Here is a 22,365-nt window from a genome sequence, read left to right as displayed (position 1 = left end):
CGGGCACCAGGAAAGGTGACGGAGGGAACACATTAGTGAGCCCTTTCAGGAACTGTGAAATCAAAGGGATTTTAAAGTAAGAACACTCTTCAGACGAGCGCTTAAAGATGGACAGCGCCGCCAGGTAACCCTTAACGGTACCCACTTGCAAGCAGCCCCTGTGGGCCAAAGAAAGTAAAAAGGACAGAACCATGGGGATGTCACATGCAAAAGGATCCACATTCTGAACTCTGCACCAGTCGCAGAACTTACGCCAACGGCACCGGTACAGAGACTTTGTTGCTGGCCTTCGTGCCGAAAGCAACACCTCCATCACGTCCTCAGGGAGGTCCCAATCCTTATACCTCAACCTTTCAGAAGCCAAGCGTGAAGGTTGAGGGATCTGACCTCTGGATGGAGAACCTGACCCCCCTCCCGTGAGAGCAGATCGTCTCGGTAGGGAAGACGACGTGGAGGGCAGATGGACAAGTCAAGAAGGTCCGGGTACCACGTCCTCCGAGCCCACGCCGGAGCAATGAGGATCATCCGGGAACCGAACTTCCGTAACCTCCGCAGCACTTGCGGGATGACGGGGACAGGAGGAAACGCGTACATCTGCGGGATGGACCACTCCACCACGAACGCGTCTCCTAAGGCTCCTTTTGGAGGAAATTCCCGCGAGCAAAACCTTTCGCACTTCCGGTTGACACTGGAGGCAAAGAGATCCACTTGAGGGGTCCCCCAAAGGGCAAAGATCTCCAGGAGAATCTCCTGAGCCAACTCCCACTCGTGAGAGATCGCGCTCTGCCTGCTCAGAGCGTCCGCCGTCACGTTTTCGGCTCCGGCCAGATGAACTGCCGAGATCGAAACTTCCTGCTGGATGGCAGAACTCGAGCTGCATCGCCTCCCTGCACAGAGGAAGTGACCCTGCCCCCCCCCCTTTTTGTTGAGGTAGTGCATGGCCACTGTGTTGTCCGTCAGGATCAGGACATTCTTCCCTCGCACAGACGGCAGAAAAGCCTTCAGGGTTAGCCTGACGGCCCTCAGCTCCAACAGATTGATATGGAGTCTGGACTCCGACGGAGACCAACGACCGCTGACTGTCAGCCCGTTGGCATGAGCTCCCCCATCCCGTGAGGGATGCATCCGACACGATCGTCACCTCCGGCCAGGGAAGCCAAAATGGAGCCCCCCTCATCAAGTTGCCTTCGACGGCCCACCACAGAAGGTCCCGGGCGACCGAGGACGGCACCTGAATCGAGTCCGACATCCTGCCGGAGGACTGCGACCATTGCGTCTTGAGTGCCCACTGCAAAGATCTCATCCGCAGGCGAGCCTCTGGCACCAGAAGAATGCAGGATGCCATGAGGCCGAGCAACCTCAAGAACTCGAACGCTGGGAGCGTCTGGGCTTGCTGAAACTTGTGCACCATCTGCTGAATGTGAAGAGCCCTCACCTGGGGAGGAAAACACAGCCCCAGGGAAGTGTCGAGCACTGCTCCGATGTACTGGAGCCGCTGTGTTGGCGTCAAATGGGACTTCTTTAAATTGAGGGAGAAGCCCAGCCTGTGAAGGGAGCGACAGGTGACCGACAGATGATCCAGGACTTGCTCGGGAGAGCCCCCCCTGATCAACCAATCGTCCAGGTAGGGGTAGACGTGAATCCCCCCTTGCCTGAGATGCACTGCCACCACCACCATGAGCTTGGTGAAAACCCTCGGGCGGAGGTCAATCCGAACGGCAGGACCCGAAACTGAAAGTGCAAGTCGCCAACCGTGAACCTCAGGTACTTCCTGTGCTTGGGATGGATCGGCACATGGAAGTAAGCATCCTTGAGGTCGAGTGACACCAACCAGTCCTGAAGCTGAAGGGCCTGGAGGACTTGAGAGAGTAACCATCTTGAACTTGTCCTTCCTGAGGAGTTTGTTCAAACCGCGCAAGTCCATGATGGGTCTCAATCCCCCGTCTTTCTTCGAAACCAAAAAATTAGGGGAATACCATCCCTTGTTCCTCTCCTCACCAGTTCTATGGCGCCTTTCTCCAGCAGGGCTTGAATTTCCTGCGTAAGGAGCGGATCCGGACTCTGCAAAGAGGTTCCCCGGTGGATTGTCGCGAGGCCTGTGCCGAAAGGGAAGACAGTAGCCGTGGGTTATGATCTCCAGAACCCACACATCTGAAGTAATGGCTTGCCACTCTACAAGATGCTGCGCCAGCCTTCCCCCAACCGGCGAACCATGGGACATGGCCTCACAATTGAGTGGGAGCGGCTGCGGCGTTACCTGAGGGCAAAGAGGCAACTGCCCGAGCGGCATTGGCACCACGGGTACCCTGTCGTCCACCTCTGGTACCCCTGCATTGGCCTCTGACTGCCAGCTCCACTCGCTTTACTGAAGGATGAGTAATAGCGAAAGGAACCACCCCTCCACTGCTGTCCCCTAGGACGAAAAGGCGGAGGTCGGCGAACTGCAGCGCCCAACGACTTCGCTGCAGCTTTTGAGGTCTGCAACCTCTCAAGGCTCTCGTCAGCCTTGCTGCCAAAAAGGTGTTCACCGTCAAAGGGCATGTTGAGGAGCCGGGACTGCACATCAGGAGCAAACCCAGACTTCCGCAACCACGCAAACCTGCGCATCACGGTGCTCGCCGCCATGGACCTACTGACGCATTCAGCTAAGTCCAAACCCGACTGAACGGACTCACACATGGCATCCTTACCATCCTGGACCATAGCAAGGAAACCATCCCGTTCGTCCCCTTCGGGAATATGTTCAGCCGCTAACGCAACACAGTTCCACAGAGTGTGCGTGAAACGCGACAAGGCACAAATGGAGTTGGCCGCCTGAAGCGCCATACCACCAGAGGAAAACACTTTCTTCGCCCAACCATCAAAACGTTTGTCGTCCCTATCAGGAGGGATGGTAGGGTACGACGCCTGCTTCGCCGGGGCCGTGGCCGCCTGCACCACCAAACTCTCCGGAGTGGGGTGCCTGGTCAAGTAGCAGGGGTCGCCACTGGCTGGACGGTATTTCCGCGACAAGGATCTGCCCACCGCCGGGAGACTCTCCGGAGCAGTCCAAGCCGCAGCCACCCTTCTCTGTAAAGCCATATGGAACGGCAGAACCGGGTCAGTTGGGGGACCAACATCAAGGATGTCTGTCAGATCATCCTGCACAAATTCCCCTGGGGGAGCAGACCATCCCAAGTACTCAGAAACCCGAGCCATAAGGCGCCGGTACGAGGAATCAGCATGAAAGCCAGGCTCAGGCCTACAAAACTCCACCTCCGGAGAGGTGTCCAGTCCACTGGCATCATGCAGTGACTGTCTCAACTCGTCAAACTGACTATGGCCCGAGACAATGTCATCCGGAACCTGACTAGGAACCAGGCCATCAGAATCCTCATCCGCCTCTGAAATATAGTCCAGGTGGCGAAAAGAAGGCACTCGAGAGTGCTTGCTCTTAACCAGAGCCTTCCTAGGGGGTCCACCCGTGCCCCGGGGTACCTCCGACACGAAAGGCATCGATGGCCAGCGTCGAGAGAACCGGCATTGGCGCCGAGAGGATCGGCGTCGAGGAAATCGGCGTCGACGTCAGATGCAGCGCCTCCAGAATCGGCGGCGTCGACACAGCCCTCGAGGCCGGAGCCCCGAGCGTGTCCCTCGACGACCTGAGCGTCGACGGCATCGACGACTTCCTCGGAGCCAGAGCCTCGAGAAAGCCTGTCGACGCCCTCAACGCCACAGACGTCGATGCCTTCTTCGAAGACCTCACAGGCGCACACGGTCTCGAACGCATCGAGGACCGGGACCTGGAACGGGTACGTCGAGAACGAGTCCCCTTGTCCGAACGGGACCTCTCCCGTGACTCGTGCCGACCACTCTTGCGAGCGGTGTCTCTCGACCCCACACGACCGACCCCACTCGGGGGCGCGGACGGCCGAGTACCCTGCGACTCAAGAATCACCAGCATCTTCTTCCCGAAGGAAGCCCATTCCTCCGGCGTCGCACGGCTGGAGGGGTAAGCAACGCGCCGGGCACAGCCCTCCGAAGAGGACCTGGAAGACGACCGGTGTCGGCGCTTCCGAGAATGCCTCGAAGAGGCTGAGGAGTGGCGAGACCGACTCCTAGAAGGAGACCCACGAGACTTCCGACGATGACACGGAAAGTCACCCATATCCACTCTTCAGGAAAAACTTAATAAAGCATATCACTGCCACCAATCCTTAGTTACCCATCACCCTTCCCTGAGGACACTATCCTGCAATCAAGAAACAGTATACCTTGCTATACTCTCTCTTTATGTAAATACTGCTGCCTATGCATGTGTACTCATATAAGTTTTATATCCTAGTGCACGCACCTTTGATCCAGCCCTATTGTTCATATTGTATATATCCTGTAATCATACTATACTGCCACAGCCCTATTGTTCATATTGTATATTTCCCGCATTCATGCAAACTAGCCACAGTCCTATTGTTCATATTGTATATATCCTGTCTGTAACCTGTGTAATCATGTAAGCCTTGCATTTCCTTGTCATTGCGCCCTTTTACTTACGAGTCTGGTGCGCTTAACAAATGAATAAACAAACAAACAAACAAACCCCTCAAATCATCCGTCGAAAGCCCCGCAGACTTCGACTTCCGGGGCTTGGACACCCGACCTACCGACAACTTCTTCTTACGTTCGCGTAAGGCTTTGGACGTGAGCGACTGGCAGTCGATACAGTCATCCGTGTCGAGGGCCTCCCCGAGGCACCAGAGGCAGGCGTCGTGCGAGTCCGTCACCGACATCTTGGACCCACACTCCCCGCACTTCTTGAAACCCGGACGCGGGTCGAAGACGAAGTAGACATCTTCAGAAGGATTTTCACAAACGAACAGGTTCGAAGAACCGAGAAGAACAGAACTCCAAAGAGTCGAGGCGTTTAAACCGAGAAACACGAAGCAACACGTTCGCCGAAAAAACGGAACTGAGGCTATGGGCGTCGTGCGTCCTACTTATCACATCGGATGACGTCGGAGGAGGTCCTCGACGACGGTGCATCGACGTCATCGACGCAGGACGCAGACGCCGAAAAGTTTCCGAAGCAGCACAGCTGTGGTGATTACATGTCATAGATATGGAATACGTCGGAGGACCCAATCCCCTCGAAAGACCCTTATTTACTGCCATTTGGCAGTTCCCAGAAACATTTAGCAGCTGCAGATGCTTGTCCATCATCATGACAGGCCCTTAATTAACCAGAGCATGTCAACGCAGGCCTCATCCCCTCTTGAAGATCGATAAAGGGCCATCAACATATGGGAGACCGCCAACGAGCAGTTGGCAGTGGGTAACGCCCGTTTGCTGTACACCCTTGCCTGGAATGAACCGTCCACAATTTTTGCCTGCCACAGTGACAACGTATGGCTTTCGTTACATTTCAGCATTTTCCATTCTTAGTATAGTCATAGGAATTGTGTGCATTGCACTCTCACATACAGCCACGATAACAGGTCATGCGTTTACAATCCTCTAATCATGTTTGACAATGTAGAATGTCTACATTTTGGTGACTCTACAGACTTCTCGTTTTCTATCAATATACCATTTTCACATCCTTCCATTACCGAAAAATTCAATGCCTATTCTTGTAGCTGCAAGAATATCAACCTCATTTATTAAAACCATTGCTTGCAAACATCTGTGCAAGTAATCCAATTGAGATGTTAAGACTGCCGCTGAGCCTGGTGGTTCCATGGTGTATTCATAAAACTTCAACAATTATATATTGGGTTTTATCTAGCGTACCCCAGTCTTTCTCCTAGACTGACTGTATTAATTTGTCATGCTCCTTCCTGGAAATGGTCTTTGATGCCAATATTGGTGAGATTGTTACTTCAAGCCTTATCCATATCTCACTTGGCACAGACCCACCAGTAGGGGAGGTTGAGCAATGTCTTGGAGGCTGAACACTTGTCTGCTACGTAACATACTGTTCATAGACAGATGGAGTTTGGGCTGGTTTAATTTATTGATGGAAACACTGACTGTTTTCTTTTGGGTCTCTCATAAAACGTCGTCAGAGTGGAAGCCAATAGTCTTTTGGCAAACTCGCATAAGCACAACGGAGTGACAATTCTGGATGTTGTGCCAATAAAGGAACTGGAAACTTAGGTAGCTGTAGATCCTTCAGAAGATAATATCTTGGCACAAAGAGGTGTGGCATAAATTAAATTTATTATTGACTCTGGAGGCCTAGAATGAGGTTTTCCACACTAGACAATTATTCTAAGAATTTGGTGATAGAGCAGGCAGAGTCTAAGCGAACAAGCTGATGAAGATGGAAGACAAGAAAATGGTGTATTGAATTAGAGAATGAAGGTCTATCTGTGTTATCAAATGATGGCATTTGTTCAGCCTTATCCGATTATGATTAGCCTCTTTCCAGGTTAAAGGCAGATCCTGTAATCTGTGCTCTGGACTGGCAGATCCTGGCCCCCACTCTCCCCACTTGTGGTGGCATAATACTACAACTATGTATAACAACTTAACAGTGGAGGAAATAAGGACTGTCTCAAAGCTGATGGAAAATAGCAAATGTTCCGGTTGTGGTATGTTGCTGGTCGACTTATGTCAGACAGCAATGTACCGTTGGTTATGAAGAGGTTGTTTAAGGACATTGGCCAGAGGGGTTGAAATACCTGAAGTCTAGGACCAAAACCGTAATCTCAGTCATCCCTAGACTGAGTAAGCCCCCAAACTCATGTTCCAATTTTCCTCCCATGTCCCTTTTGAATTCAGATATAGAATTAAAAGCCATTGAGATTGAAAGCAATAATGGCAACAAAAAAAAACACGTTCTCCCTGGCTCTTAAACATCTATCTCACTCCGCTTGCTAGCCTAATTTCCACTTTATCCCCTTACTTCCATTGTTATGCAGATGAAACAACTCTTCTTCAAACTTCTCTCTGATTCTCTCCTTACTTCCTCCATCATTCCTGACTGCCTATCTGCCATCCAATCCTGGTTTGCCTCTAATGGTCGCTGCCTCAATGCCAGCAACACTGAGATCCTTCCCATTGGGACTCCTGCTCCCTCTTTCTTTCCTTCACTCTGTCCACCATCTATGGGTCCCCTTCTTCATCTGAAGCCAGAAAACTTGGAGCCATCTTCAACTCCTCGCTCGCCTTCCTCCCTCACATCCAGGACTTTGCGAAGAAGGCCTACTTTCAACTCCACCTCCTCCAAGGAATCCTTCCTTTCCTCACTTTCCCCCAGAAGCTCAACGTCTCTAGAGCTCTGGTACGCTTTAGGCTGGACTACTGCAATAGCCTCTTCCTTAATCTACCCTCTTCCTCTCTCCGTCCCCTCCACCTTATCCAGAATAGGGCTGCAAGACTTATCCTTGTAAAAGAATTAAAGCAACCGTTGGCGAATCCTAATTTGAGATTGATGATTCAAACAAATTAGTATCTTGATTAGACAAAGGCAGCAGTATAGGAGCCCTGCCACTGATGCTGCCCGGTGGCTAGAAACAGAATATGTAAAGAAAATTCAGAATCCTTAAGTTGCGCCAAATACATTTTGAAATGTAGAATGTTCAAAGTTAAACTGAAAATGGAAATTGGGTTTGGCTATTAGCCAATTGTGACAAATGTTGACAAAATACATTTTTGCCAATATTCACATTCATATTCAAAGTAACATCTTCGAAGTATATTCATAGTATCCATAATATCCTCAATACGTATTTCCATGCATTAATTTATGCGGTTCATCAGGAGGAATGATATACTGTTAAGAAGCCTGTTCACTTGATTTATTTGAGTTATTTGCCTCATTTAGTTTTTTTCAATTTCTTCTCCAGTAGCAATGCGGTACACCACTTGGTTCAGTTTACTAGAGGTGGATATACTAGTTAGTTGTAGTTTGCTCAGTTTCCCCATGCATTTTTAGTGAAATTTGCAGCGATTTCAAAATTAAAAACAAAAATTTGGTGCAACTTAAGGATTCCGAATTTTCTTTCCAAAGACTTATCCTTGGCCTCAAGCCCTGGGACTGTATCTCTCCACTGGATCCTGGTTGCTGCAAGGATCAAATTCAAATCTTTCTGCATCATCCATAGGGCTTGTCTGGGGCCGGGGACCACGCTATCTACAACTGGCTCTCACCAAATACTCTCCCTCCAGATCTTTACGCTCCTCTGGCACCAACTCATTGCATGTCAAGCGCTTCTCTGAACAGCGAGCTGGTGGCTGATCTCCTTCCTTAGCTGGCTCCCTACTCTGAACAGCCACCTCCTTCCGCTCCATCTTGAGCCGGATCTCTTCAAATTGCAGAGGCTCATCAAGACTTTCCTTTTCACCTCCTCTTTCCACCACTCCCTCCAGTGCTAAACCCCACAGCCCTTATGTGTCCTGGCCTTCCTCCCCACAATCATCTTCAGCCTCCGCCCACTCCCAGCACTTGCCTTTGGGTGCCCCAGGTCGATGACAGCCGCAGAGTCTACGCCAATGAACACGGCCCTCCCTACAGGCTGGAGCGGGGCGTTTCAGCACCCGCACACATGTGCAGGAACCAGGAAGCTCTTGCTTACAGATTCCTGTTCATGATGCAGGAGCTTGGGTGCTGGTGAGGAAATATCCAGACCGGGGCAGAAAGTAAGTTAATGTTCATTTTCTTTTTAATTTAAATGTGTGTATGGATGCGCATATGCTTGTGTGATGAGTGAGTGTATGGTGATGGGTGCTCGTGTGAATGATAGAGTGCTTACTGTGTTAATATATGTGTGCGTGTGTCCGTTGAGTTGATTTTGGCAAGTGGGACGGGGGGGCGGGGGGTGAGGGGAACAAGGGTTGTACAACAAATGCATTTTAAATGGGTATTTATTGCACAATCCCCATACCCACATGTCAATCAGCTCTTCTTCTGAGGCGCTATGGAGCCCAGGGGACAAGATGCTATTTTATTACTAGTATCATAGATGCCCAGCAATAAATACCATGCCTGCCCGACTGCTGGCACTGGTTGTCATGGGATGTGGGGCTTCTGGGTACAAGATGAATCCACTCAATAGGTTGCTGCTGTCTGTCCACCAGGCCAACCTCTTCTACATATTTTCAGTGACTCCCTCAGATGGTGCAGCAGGGGCTTCAGGTGATAAAGAGCCTACAAAACTATCCCTGTACTGGCTATCTTACCCTGCTGATGTCTCTGCCACATCCTTGCTGAAATGGTTTCAACAAAAGGTCTGGGAGAACCTTTGCCAAGAACGAACACAGCCAAATAACTGGGTAGGTTCCCACTTGGGAGGGTCTTCAACCACGTTTTAGCTCACTGTACCTTTTACAGAGAAGACATACTCATTTGCATTTCAGTCTGGTCCCACCCACCTGGGCAGTCCAGGATCGAAATGCTAGGCAATTCTCCTCTGAACAAGAGTACAGAACAAGTTACTTACCTGTAACTGGTGTTCTCCAGCATGGGTCTGGCATGGATTCACATGCTCATGAAATGAATATTCCCTGTCAGGCTGGGAATCCTCGGTAGAGGAAAAAAAAAAATCAGTTGCACTTCTGAACTGGGCTTCTCCTAACAACCAATCACTGGTCTCTGGGTCATACTGCCGTAGGACCAAGAGAAGAGTCGCAGAGGGGTAGGCGGAAGGGTTCGCATGTGAATCCATGCCAGACCCATGCTGGAGAACATCAGTTACAGGTAAGTAACTTGTTCCTTTCTCCAGCATGGGGTCTTGCATGGATTCAAATGCTCATGAATAAAGAATACATAGCAGTTGTCAAGATTAATCAGGGGAGTACAAAGGCAGCGAATATGGCAAGAGAAAGGCGCACAAAAACGCACAGTGAATAACCTTGAATCAAACAACGTGCACACAAGAACCACAACTCATATATACTAACACCCAGGAGTGCAGATAGAGTGAAACAAAAATACCTAGATATGAAAAGGGATGTGGGGTAAGCACTTAGAACCTCCTTATGACTGAAAGGAAAGTCGGCAAACTCCTTACCCACTATGCTATTACAGATACTGACAGCGCTAAGCCCACGTAGAGGGCAAGCAAGGACAGGATCTGTGTGCTGACACTCTGGATGATACTGAATAAGGAACTTAGAAACAGTATTCACGAGAACCGGAAAGACCACTTGAATGTCAGTAAATCCACGAACCCAGTTGATAAAACAGGGACCCAGAAGGCTATAACAGCAATGGGTGGAGGATAACTAAATACCTAAGACCTAAGTCAAGGAGCAAGTAGGAATTGCGATAAAGGAAATAGTGAGGAAAACAAAAGGCATTCACACAGGGACTAGTTACAACAGCACCCTACACCTAAATAATCAAATGGGAAATAAATGCAGAAGTGAAATGGAAAACACGGCATGGAACCCAATAGGAAGTAAGGATCAGGAGCAGGGAAAATGATATCACAAAAGGAAACCTTAACCACCCCATCCAAGGAGAAAAGGCAGGAAACTAAATCTAAAAAAGGAAAGACAAATGCATCACGTTTTTTCAGTAGCAAAGGACAGCATCAAAGAAACAGAAAACACAGACAAATTGGGCTGCATCAAAGGGTAAAGCACAGAGAAAGGCTGCCTGCAGACAGAGGAAGACAGAAAAGGAAATCCAGAAAGCAGAAATCAATTAAGCACATGAATCTGAAATCCAGGGCGGAGGAACAGGAACTAGGAACTAGGCACAAAGGCTAGGAACAAGGAACAAGGGACTAGTCACAACAGGAACACTGCAACGATGACCAGCGCTGGACTGAAGTAAACTGAGGCTTTTAAGGCTCCTTAAAGAGCACACCCCTGGTGTGCCGCCTGCTGCACCTGCAGCCACAGGTGTTGCCTATCCTCCACCCAACCTTGTCCTGCAAGGGAGGAGGTGAGGCAGAGAGCCAGGCATTCTGGGAAGCATAGTCATTAGATTAACGTAGCATGCTGGCTGCCAAAAACCTGGAATGGATCCGGAAGGGAAGTAACTTGGAAAATAAGGTTTTAGCGCTCCCAATTCATCACAGCACTGTAGTATAAGGTTCGGAGGGAAAGTCCAGTAGGGGATAAACCCCAAATCATGCCCCCAAGTGGTGGGAACGGGAGCGAAGGGAGCGAGCAGCGACAGCAGTACACACATGCACAACCACGGGAGGTGGCAAGGATCAACATTAAGCATCTCAACATTTAGCATCTCTTACCTCCTCACCAGGCTTGCTTTCAAGTGAACAGGTTGCACAGCACTGCTTGGCCAACTCTGGACTCCTCCCTGGAATCTTGGTCGACGCAGTAGAATTTCGTGAAGGTGTGTGTCGACCTCCACGTAGCAGCCCTGCAGATGTCCAGCACCGGCTCACCAGACAGGACCGCTGTACTTGCAGCGATCGCTCTGGTCGAATGGTCTCTCGGACGGCCAGGCACGGTCGGTTTGCCAACCGGTGACGATGGGTGATGCAGCCACAGAGCCACCTGGAAATAGAAGCCTTGGAGAGGGCCATCCCTTGGTTCACAGGGCCAAAGTTCACAAAACATCTGTGATGTCTTCGGTAAACACTTTGTGCGGTCCTCGTAGAACTTCAGGGCTCTAGCCACATCCAGCGAGTGCAACGTCCTCTCAGCCGGCGACAAAGGCGGCGGGAAGAAAACAGGTAACACCAAGGGCTCGTTGAGATGGATGTCCGAAGGCACCTTGGGCATGAATGAGGGGTGCATCCGTAGCACCACCCTCGTCTCGTGGAATGTCAAGTAAGGTGGTTCACAAGAGAGGGCCTGGATCTCTCCCACTCATCGTGCAGAGGTGATGGCTAAAAGAAACTCTGTTTTCCACGATATAAACTTCAGCGGGGACCCATGAGCCTAGTCAGCACCACATTAAGCTCCCACTCTGGGGCCGGAGCCTTCACCAGCGGGAACGAAGGGAAAAGTTCTTTTAAGAATTCCTTGACAAGGCGCTGTGACCATAACGACGACCGCCCCGGAGTTCTGGTGTAGCAGGAGATAGCAGCCAGATGAACCTTGATGGAAACATGAGCCAACCCTGCCTTGGCCATCAACAGTAAGTACGGCAGCTCCTGCGGAGCCGTAATCTGTAGAGAGTCGAGTTTCTGTGTGCGGCACCAGACGGCGAACCTCTTCCACTTATGTCTGTAGCATTTCAGTGTAGACAAAGCCCTGGCCTTGGCAAGCACTTCCTTGCAGTCTGCCGGGAGATCGTATCCACCAAACTCTAGCGCTGCAGGAGCCAGGCCGGCAAGTTCAGGAACCCTGGGTCGTGGTACAGAATCGCGCCTCCTTCCCTGGCGAGAAGATCTGCGTCCGCCAGAAGGTTCACTGGAGAGACACTGACATGTCCGGAAGCTCCGGGTACCCTATCTGCCTCGGCCACGCCGGTGCGACGAGGATGATCCTGCACCGGGGACCATCTGAGTTGATTGATGAGTCGCAGAAGCAACATCAATGGGGAAAACGCATAGAGAAACAGCCCGTCCCAGGGGAAGGAGAATGCATCACCCATGCTCCCCGGCTGGGGAAGCCTGCTGGCAAACCTCCAGCACTTGGAGTTTGCCGCTGTTGCAAACAGATCGATCTGGGGATTGCCCCATCATCAGAATAGAAGATCTACTTGGTCCCGCCGAAGCTCCCACTCATGGCACAAGCACAGCTCTCTGCTGAGAGAGTCAGCAACAGTGTTCTTTACTCCGGCCAGATGAAACGGGACAAGGAACATCTCCTGGGCGATGGCACATCGCCATAGGTCCTGTGCTTCCTTGGTGAGCGCCAGGGATCAGGTGCCCCCGTGCTTCCGGATGTAAAACATTGTGGTGGTGTGGTCTGTGAAGATATGCACCACCTTGCCCTTGAGGGACGGAAGGAAAGACTTGAGGGCTCAAAACACGCGCCCTTAGCTCCAGAACATTGATGTGCCACGACTTCTCCTCCGCTAGCCACAGGCCTCTTGCATGGAGACGACCGGTGTGCGCACTGCATCCCTCCAGGGATGTGCTGAGGAACTCCTGCAGTGGTCGCATCCGCAGCCTGCACAGGCCTACAAGGTATATCCATGAAGACATGGACCTCACCCTTACGATCTTCAGGGTCAACAGTCGTTGTACCTTGCCCAAGATGGCCGCTATTCTCTCCTCCGACGGGGATGTCAGGCACGACACTGTTGAGGCGGGACCCCGGAAAAAGGACGTCCTGCGATGGCACCATGCAGGACTTCGCAAAGTTCATCGAGAACCCCAGTTCAGTGAGTAGCCAGACGGTCCCCGGTGCTCGACGGCGGTCTCTCTCGACTTCGCTCGGATGAACCAATCATCCAGGTAAGGGTAGACGTGAATTCCCCTGCAGGTGCAACTGCCCCGCCACTGGCGGCAGACACTTGGTGAAGGCCCTTGGTTATAGACTTCAACCCGAAGGGAAGGGCCTTGAATTGGTAATGCGGTCCTTGGACCATGAAGCGCAGAAACTTGTGGTGTCCGTTGTGAATGGGGATGTGGAAATGGGCATCCTCAAGGTCCAGCGACGATAGGAAGTCTCCTTCTTCCAGTTGTCCCAGCACGTGCTGAAGGGTGACCATCCGAAACTTCTGGGACCTGATGTACTTGTTGAGGCGGTGGAGGTCCAGTATGGGTCTCCAACCACCAGTCTTCTTTCTGACGAGGAAGTACCGGGAGTACACTCCGGATCCCCAGAGCTTTTCTGGGAAAACCTCTATCGCGCCCTTCTTCAGCATGGCCCGGACCTCCAGCAGAAGTTGAGGGATGTGGTTTTCCTTCCTGGCCACCGGTGGAATGCGCGGACACTTCTGTTCAAACTCCAGGGTGTGCCCGTGGGCCAGGGCGTCCAGCACTCAACGGTGGGTGGAGATGGACTTCCACATGCTGATGAAGTTCGCCAGCCGGCCTCCCAGTCTCTCTTGTTCAACTGCCCTGAGTACTTACCTGTTGGTTTTGCCTAATTTCTAATAACTTTGTCTTTCCCTCCCTTTTAAATTGTTGTGCCATTTTGCTCTCACTTCATTTTGTGAGCTTAACTTGTCTGGAATTTAAGGGAAGTGGTGTATTTATGATTGTGATTTTGAACTTGCTTAGAATAGTGAAATGTTATACAACTGTTGAGTAAATAAATATATATTCTTTTACTTAGAAACCTTGAGTCAGTGTTTGCCTGAATCAGTAATTGCTGTCCTTTGTGTAACTATTTGTACTGCTCACTTACTCTTGAGATAAGTCTGGATGCTCCGCTACTGCTACCACTACAACTGTGTAGTACAGGCTTGTACCAAAGGTGAAATTGTACTGTCACTTGTAGTCTTAATTGTGTGTAGTGTTCCCAAAGGGTACTGCATATAATTCTGCCTAACAGCCACGATGGCCAAGGCAATGGCCGCCTTGATCGTTGTAGCGGCCGACATATGACCTGTCTCCCCATGGCGACCAGCTTCTACCCCTCATCGTCTAGGGGGTGGGGCGGGGGCGGGGTAGAGGACGTGGAAGCCGAAGATCCGGAAGATGTCTTCTTCGCCGCCGAGACCACAGAGTCCGGGGACGGTTGGGATCTGAGACACTTGGGTGCAGAGTCTGGCACTCTGTACTTCTTCTCGTATCGGTCCCTCTTTGCCGGGGCCGAGGACTGGTTCTTCATAAGGGACTGCCCCTCGTCTCAAATGTCGTCCAATAGAGGGATCGAAAGCACAGTCTTCCTCTTGGCCTCCCGGCGCTGGTACAGGAAACCTTCCTTCTCCTCGGGGGCCAGTTGAAACATTTCCGAGGCCCTAGAGATCATGGCATGAAAAGAGCCAATCTCGTCGGGCGGCGAGTCCCTGGGCACTGGCAACGGGAGGCCCACTCCGTCGTCATCCGTACCCGTTGTCGCCGTATCCGGTTCTGTATCATTCCCTCGGAGGAGGGGATGGCGGCAGAGGATGGCAAGGAGGTGGAGGAGGGACGCTCCTTGACAGGGGGGGTCCCCCGATGGTCCAGGTGTCGCGGGATCTCCCGCCGGCGACAGGTGCATCCTTGTCCGGATCTCTGTGCACAAGGTGTGCAGTGTTTGTAGGATGTCCGCCGACACGTCCGCTGGCAGTGGTGGTGGTTGCTGCGGTGGCTGCAACGGGAGTGGTGGCAGTGGTGTGATGTCCTCCAGTTCCTCACCGCCCTTCTGCTCCTCGTCGGTTTTCTTCCTGTTCTCCACATCAGCCTCGGCGGGGTCCTTCCCATAGAACCTTGCCTCGACAAACTTCATATCTAGTATGGCCTTCAGACCAGAAAGCTCCTCCTGGGAGAAGATGTCCGAGCTCTGCAGGACTACTCCCCCACCCCCTTCTGCTCGACCAGCGAGGACGGTAAAGGGGAGATTATTGGCATTGTCTTCACTGGTGTCTTCTCAATGGGTAGAAAAGACGATTCCCTCTGAGCAGGCATGGAAACTCTCGTTTTAGGGGCCGCCTCTTGCGAATCCGCATAAGCGGCCTTAGCTAGGGACGCCAACACTCCTTCAAGGGAAGATTTCGCCTGGTGAACCTGGGCCTTCACGATCTTGGGCGTGCTTGAGGCCTTCACCGTGGGGGGAGGGTCAGTGCCCCGCTCCCCCTTGGATTTCTCCGTCGGAGTCGGTTGGGACTTCTCCAGAAGTTTACCGAGATGGTCAGACTTCCCATTCTGCGCTGACCAGGAGCACTGGCTCATAGCCGATGGTGCCGGAGATGCCATTCCCGACCTGGCCGCAGAGGAGCCCGTCCCAACGGCGCTCCCGGTGCACGCAGGCTTGCAGTGCTTTGCCTTATGTTGGGCCCCCGTCGCCGGAGCGCCCTCAAGGGTCTTAGAAGACCGCTCAAATTTCCTCTTGCTGGGTGAGGACTGCTGCCCCGGGATTTTCATCTGGAGCCACTCGGAGAGCCGCTTCCGACAGTTCTTCCAAGGTGTGGGGGGCACCATATCCTCGCAGAACGCATAGGTCCCCTCCACGTGCGTTTTGTCGGAATGTAGGCAGTAAAGACACAGGGAGTGCCCATCGTCTAGGAAAAGGTTCTGTATTCCACATGCAGGGCAGATCCTGAACAGAGGCGTCGAGTCTCCTTTATCTTCAGCCATATCCACACAGAGTAGGCCCCAAAGAATCTTCCAGAATCCTCCAAGAAGGGAACTAGATGATAAATCGCCCTTCAGGTGCTTAGAAAGTTCTGAAAAACAGGTCCCCGTTAGTCAGATGATGGATCGATGGAGCTTGAGGCTCGATTGACCGGAAAAAGAGAGTAAACTCCAAGAAAAGGGCAAAATGCAGTAAAAAGCCAGAGAGCTAATCACGAGGACTCCCACCACTCGAACGTGGTAAAAAACTGAAGAAGGCTGCCAGAGGAGGGGCTTAGGTAGAGGGCAGTCATTGGCTGGGGGCAGTATGACCCAGAGACCAGTGATTGGTTGTTAGGAGAAAGACAGTTCAGAAGTGAAACTGATTTTTTCTTTACTGAGGATTCCCAGCCTGGCGACAGGGAATATTCATGAGCATGTGAATCCATGCCAGACCCCATGCTGGAGAAACACAGCAACCCCAGACAGGCGTTTCAAGATTGGAGAGAAGATCTTCAAAAATATACAATTATTTATCAGGTCTTTGAATACACTATAAGCAATGAAAATCCCAGCTAATTACTGTCACACAACAACTATCATATACATTCAATATTGAAGGATTTACCTTTAGAAACAGTTATGCAATTGAAAGCAGTGATAAAGGGAACGATTTAAATAACTGTGTATGGTAAAATAAGTGAGAAACAGAACAGAAAACCCACAAGAAAACTTAGATTAAGGTCCCTAGTTCTTAATAAGTCCAAACATGCTAGGAATTGGGGCCTAGGACCCAAATGTCGCCAATTACACAATACGTACTTTGCAGGTGGATTTACTATGTGATTCACAAACAAGAGTTGCCAAACTCAACGGTTGCAGGTAAATGTTCTAGAATATAAATAAAAAGTTAAGTAAAGTACTACAAGTTTCTCTCCCAATCTTACCACTCTAACGGAAGCCCGGGGGGGATCTTTGACCAGACCACAGATCTTAGTCAGGCAAAGGAGAGATAGGGTTAGGATGCACGCCCCATACAACCATTGTGGGGGAATAGTGCGGTGGGGATGGAAAGAGGGGAGGGAAGGAATAGGTATGCAGACACACCCAACCCTTACTCAAATTTCTTCAGTAACCACTTCAGGGGATCCTGAATCCACTGGGCACACTTACTTCTACGCTTTGACAGGTCCAGGGAGGTCACTTTCTGAGTCTGGATTGGGTCCTGCTACTTAGCGGTTTCAGACTCCGACAAGACAAAAACTGTTCTTGAAACTGGACAGCTGTACACTTCTATGACAGTGATCTGAAAACCACCTCTCTAGACGTTTTGGAATACAACTCCCATCACCCCTAGCTAGTATAGCTTATCCTGAGTGGTCAGAGGAGACCTCTTCCAAAATATATGGAAAGACTCTGGTTGCAGATCCCCTGCTCTATGGTTTTCACCAGCACTAAACAGCTTTTTAAAATGGCTTGTTAAGAGAGGTGTTCCATAGTCTAGTCCGGACAGATCACCATGTTCAAAATAATCACACTGCTCCTTCATGGAGGACGAGGCTGAGAAACTATGGACATACACAGATCAAGTCAGTAAAGGATATTTTAAAAGAGGAAAACTAAATAGGGGTGTTTTAAAGAAAGGGACAAAGTACATTTAAGACAGTGTAATGTGTAAGGGGGTGCTCTAAGTATGGGTTGAACACACCCCATTTTTAAACAAATCAAAAATGTAGAGCATGGATTGGATTCTGGAATTATATCTCATGTTCCTCAACAACCTGAAATAGATCACCTTTCATCATATTTTGTAGACAATGCTAAAGTTTTCAATCTAATTCAGTGATCTTATTGAAACAATATCTATAACTTGCTGATTCAGCACTTTCCCCAATTGTTCTAGGACTGGAGATCGATTATCCTATTCGTCCTATAATATGGTGGAGGGAGTGACGGTGAAGTGCTTTTTATTTCACCAATGTTATCACATAGAATACAAAATTATCAGTGTCAATCTGGAAAAGGTTGCTCAGTAGTCTAAGCAACAACTATGACCACTCAAAACAAAATTGAAAAAGTATATATTATCTCACATTCAGTTTTTGGGTCACAGACATGGATGGGACCAGTTCCATGCAAATGATATTAAAAAGAGTAACAATAATTTGAAAAGCATATATCCTTTAAAAAAAAAAAAAAAAGTGTTCCTGAAATGTGGCCAGTCAATGGCAAATTTGTAGCTTATGATTCGGTGTCGGATCTCTTGCAGAAGAAAAGCACTTGAAGTGTCAAGATTTCAAACTAAATCCATCATTGACATTACTGCGCATAATTCAATGGAAGGTTTTCAAGAGCTATGAGTGTTAATGTTACTAATCTTAATATAAAAATCTCATGAACATTGCTTTGTGGCACCAAAAAAGCTTAAACCTAGATGACAATAGAAACCCTCTAACAGCAGCCAGGGTTTACACTGTCTGAAAGCATAAACAGTGACCAGAGTAGAGCATGGACAGATGTTCCACAGTATGAAAAGTGAACACTTGACAACCTGAACATGGTTTGTGTATTCAATACTGAGTGAAGAGCAGTAGGCCAGATGGCATGCAGCAGAAACATTTTCATCAAGAGCTAGGGACTTTGCTAGCGATGAGTTCCATGCACAGTTATTATAATTGAATGTACTTGGCAAAGAAAAGCCACGGATGCGTTCCTTGCTTGAGAATGGATGATCTGGCAGAATCCTATAACATTTTTACCATAAAAAGGAGCCAACTTGCCACATAATGGGAAAATTCATCGGTAGGGAAAGAGCTAAATTACCCAGAAGACAGTCAAACTTACGTCAGATAGGAGCTTTCATAACCTGCCCGGGTTCGTGTTTCATTAGTTGAGGGGTCAGTATGAGATTCCTCTAGTGTTGCTTCTTCGTCCTCACCAATAGGGTGCCATTCTTCCTGTTCGCTTCGGAGGGTCATGAACCTCACATCTGGCATGGTACGAAATGCAACTTTCTTTTGCACAGTTAAAGCAGGACCCTAAGATTTTAAAAAAAAAAAAAGCAAAATAGAATAGGGTGATGGGAAGGAAAATCACCTGCCATTAATTACAATTTCTACCATTAACTCTGTGTCCCTACACACAAGCCAGGTGTCTGCTTAAAACAAAAAAACCTCATCCTCACTTCTTCAGTCTTCAATCATGCCCTGAAAGAGGGCCTAACACATTCTGCCCATTCCTCATTTCTTTTGACTTGGATTTCTCTAACCCTAACAAATAAACAATGTACTTAGACAGATTTAAATCCCTGACTCTTCCTCTGCCAAATAGTAGGTGTCGTTGGTCAATCCAGCTTTTACCAGACATTTACTAAAGCAAATGTTAAGGCAGTTTTTGCACCTCCCTCTGTTGAGCATGCTACGACTAACCCTAGGGGGAAGGCTGAACACCTGACAAGAAACGGAAGCCAAACCGCACTTAAACATGGTTTGTGTGGGCATGGTCAGAGCGGCAAGGCTTAATTCTCAGGTAGGGATAAGTAGGTCGACATCTACAATTAGTCCACACAAATCTAGAAAAGATGGCACACTGATATTGTACTGTAGTTGTCATTTATATAGCGCATTTTACCATTATTATAGTCTGAATGCGCTAGTACCCAAGTCCAGAATGTCCGATATCACAGAGTACGATTAGAATGCATGTGTGCATTTGGCCGCGATAAGGCTTAGCAGGGCTGGCCAGGCTCCGGTAGAAAGCAACCCACAAGATCAAGCATGTGGATGGGTGATGAGAGGGGTTCAGGGGAAGGCGGGAGTGCTAAAGACTCCCTATGCGTTCAGCTGGTCGAATTTGTTGTAGGTCTTCGCTGCAGAATGCTGTCAGAGGTGTGGAGGCATAGTCTGCTATAAGTAAGCAAAACAGTTTTGTGACCAGCAAGACCGAATTTGTTGCAACCGTTGCTGTATTCTGGTTGCTGTATTCTGGTGTGTGCGGGTATCCATGCCTGCGGCCAGTGTCCACCGGAGTGGTGCGTTTATACATACGTAAAAATTCTGATGGGGATTTTTATGTGCACCCGATCGTCCTCTGTCGATTCTTGCGGCTCCGATTAAGTGGTTAGCGACAATGACAGGCTATGCTTTACAAATTCCCACGAGTAGTGCACAGGCTATACTTTCAAGCTCTTCCAGGTAGAGAGCATGGCGAAGCTTCACAGATAGTGTGCACACACTAACCTTACCAATTGTTACTTGTACCATGAGAGGTGTATAACCCTAAAGTTGATCCAGACGCGATACCCGTCCACCCCTAACGTCCTTTCAGTGCGATTCAGGGCAAGTTCCTGATTGTGGTCTGGGGCAATACACGAGAAGATCAAGTTACTTTCTTACCTGCTAACGTTCTTTCAATGGGATGTTCCGACAACGTATTCCACATCTATGACAGGTAATCACCACAGTTGTGCTGCTTTGGAAAACTTTCTGCGTCCTGCGTCAATGACATCGATACGCTGTCCTCGAGGGCCTCCGTCGAGCAGACGTCACCGGATGTTATAAGTAGGAAGCACGACGCCCGTAGCCTCAGTTGTAGTTTTTTCCCCAGAACGTGTGGCACCAATCTTCTGCCAGTATGAACACAGAAAGCCTTGCGGAAAAGTATGCTGCAATTGCATAAGAAATTCTGTAGCGGGGCAGGCTGGGAGGGAATGATGTGGAATAAGTCGTCGGAACATCCCATCGAAAGAACGTTACCAGGTAAGAAAGTAATTTGTTCTTCGAAGGGATTGGTTCCTCCGACGTATTCCACATCTATGACAGACTCCCAAAGCAGTACCAACGTATGGAGGAGGGAAAAGAATTTAGAATTTTAGAATGCCCAATTAAATTGCAGAATAGAGGACCGCCTTACCAAAGGCCAAGTCCTGCCCATGGATAGAATCCAGGGAGCAGTGTTTTACAAAAGTATGGCCAGGGGCCCATGTGGCTGCTTCACAAATGTTACGAATGGGAACATCCCTCTGCAGAGCAGTAGAGGCAGCCACACCTCTAGTAGAATGAACCCGTAATCCTACCGGAGGGTCCTTACACGCCAAGCGGTAACATTCAGAAATTGTCAAGATAATCCATCTAGACAAAGTCTGCTTAGTAACAGCTTGCCCAAACGCCTTCCAGCATATCCTACAAAGAGTTGATCGTCCACTCTGACCCGGGACATACGTGAGATGTATAAACTTAAAGCTCTCCTAGGAACCAACCTATGGGGCCTCTCCTCTTCCTTACCAGGATGTGGAGGAGGATAGAACGCCGGAAGAATGACCTTCTGGCTTAAATGAAATTCTGACACAACTTTCGGAAGAAAACAAGGACGAAACCTAAGGACAACCCTGTCCTTATGGAACACCGTGAAGGGTGGCTTAACAGAAAGTGCCTGCAACTCACTCACTCTGCGAGCGGAAGTGACCGCAACTTAAAATACAGTTTTCAAAGTCAACAATCTCAAAGGACAAGAATGTAAAGGTTCAAATTGAGCACCCATTAGGAATTTAAGAACCAAGTTTAAATGCCAACACCTGGAAAGGTGATGGTGGGAACACATTAGTGAGCCCTTTCAGAAACTGCGAAATTAAAGGAATCTTAAAATAAGAACTCTCCTCAGACGAGCGCTTGAATATAGACAGCGCCGCCAGGTAACCTTTAATGGTACCCACTTGCAGGCTCTTGTAGGCTAACGAAAGCAAAAAAGACAGAACCACAGGAATGGCACATGAAAAAGGATCCACATTCTTGAACCTGCACCAGTCGCAGAACTTTCTCCAATGGGACAGGGACTTTGTTGCAGGCCTTCCGGCCGAAAGCAACACCTCCAGCACATCTTCAGGGAGGTCCCAATCCTTATACCTCAACCTTTCAGAAGCCAAGCATGAAGGTTGAGGGACTTGACCTCTGGATGGAGAACCGGACTCCCCCCTCCCGTGAGAGCAGATAATCTTGGTAGGGAAGACGCGTGGAGGGCAGATGGACATGTCGAGAAGGTCCAGGTACCACGTTCTCCGGGCCCATGCCGGAGCAATGAGGATCATTCGGGAACCAAACCTCCGTAGCACTTGCGGAATGACGGGGACTGGAAGAAACGCGTACAGCAGTAGGAAGGACCACTCCACTATGAACGCGTCCCCCAAGGCTCCGCTTGGAGGAAATTCCCGCGAGCAGAATCTGTCGCACTTCCGGTTGACACTGGTGGCGAAGAGATCCACTTGAGGGGACCCCAAAAGGGCGAAGATCTCTAGGAGAATCTCCTGAGCCAGCTCCCA

At 49.6% G+C, this 22,365-nt stretch overlaps 1 protein-coding gene across 3 annotated transcripts in view; it reads right to left on the bottom strand.

Moving 5' to 3' along the window:
- Nucleotides 1–22,365, bottom strand: part of CEP95 (centrosomal protein 95) — a 1,206,983-nt gene that overhangs the window by 524,792 nt on the left and 659,826 nt on the right. For all 3 annotated transcript variants that reach the window (XM_069655013.1, XM_069655014.1, XM_069655015.1), the window contains one exon: nt 18,897–19,090. In XM_069655013.1, the coding sequence (XP_069511114.1) occupies nt 18,897–19,090 (194 nt within the window). The remainder of the gene's footprint in view (nt 1–18,896; nt 19,091–22,365) is intronic.

This window comes from Ambystoma mexicanum, chromosome 3q (genome assembly GCF_040938575.1).
Source record: "Ambystoma mexicanum isolate Mex_15411 chromosome 3q, UKY_AmexF1_1, whole genome shotgun sequence".
NCBI lineage: Eukaryota > Metazoa > Chordata > Amphibia > Caudata > Ambystomatidae > Ambystoma > Ambystoma mexicanum.
The sequence above is the reverse complement of the archived record's forward strand: the minus strand, read 5'-3'. Positions and strand labels throughout refer to the sequence as shown.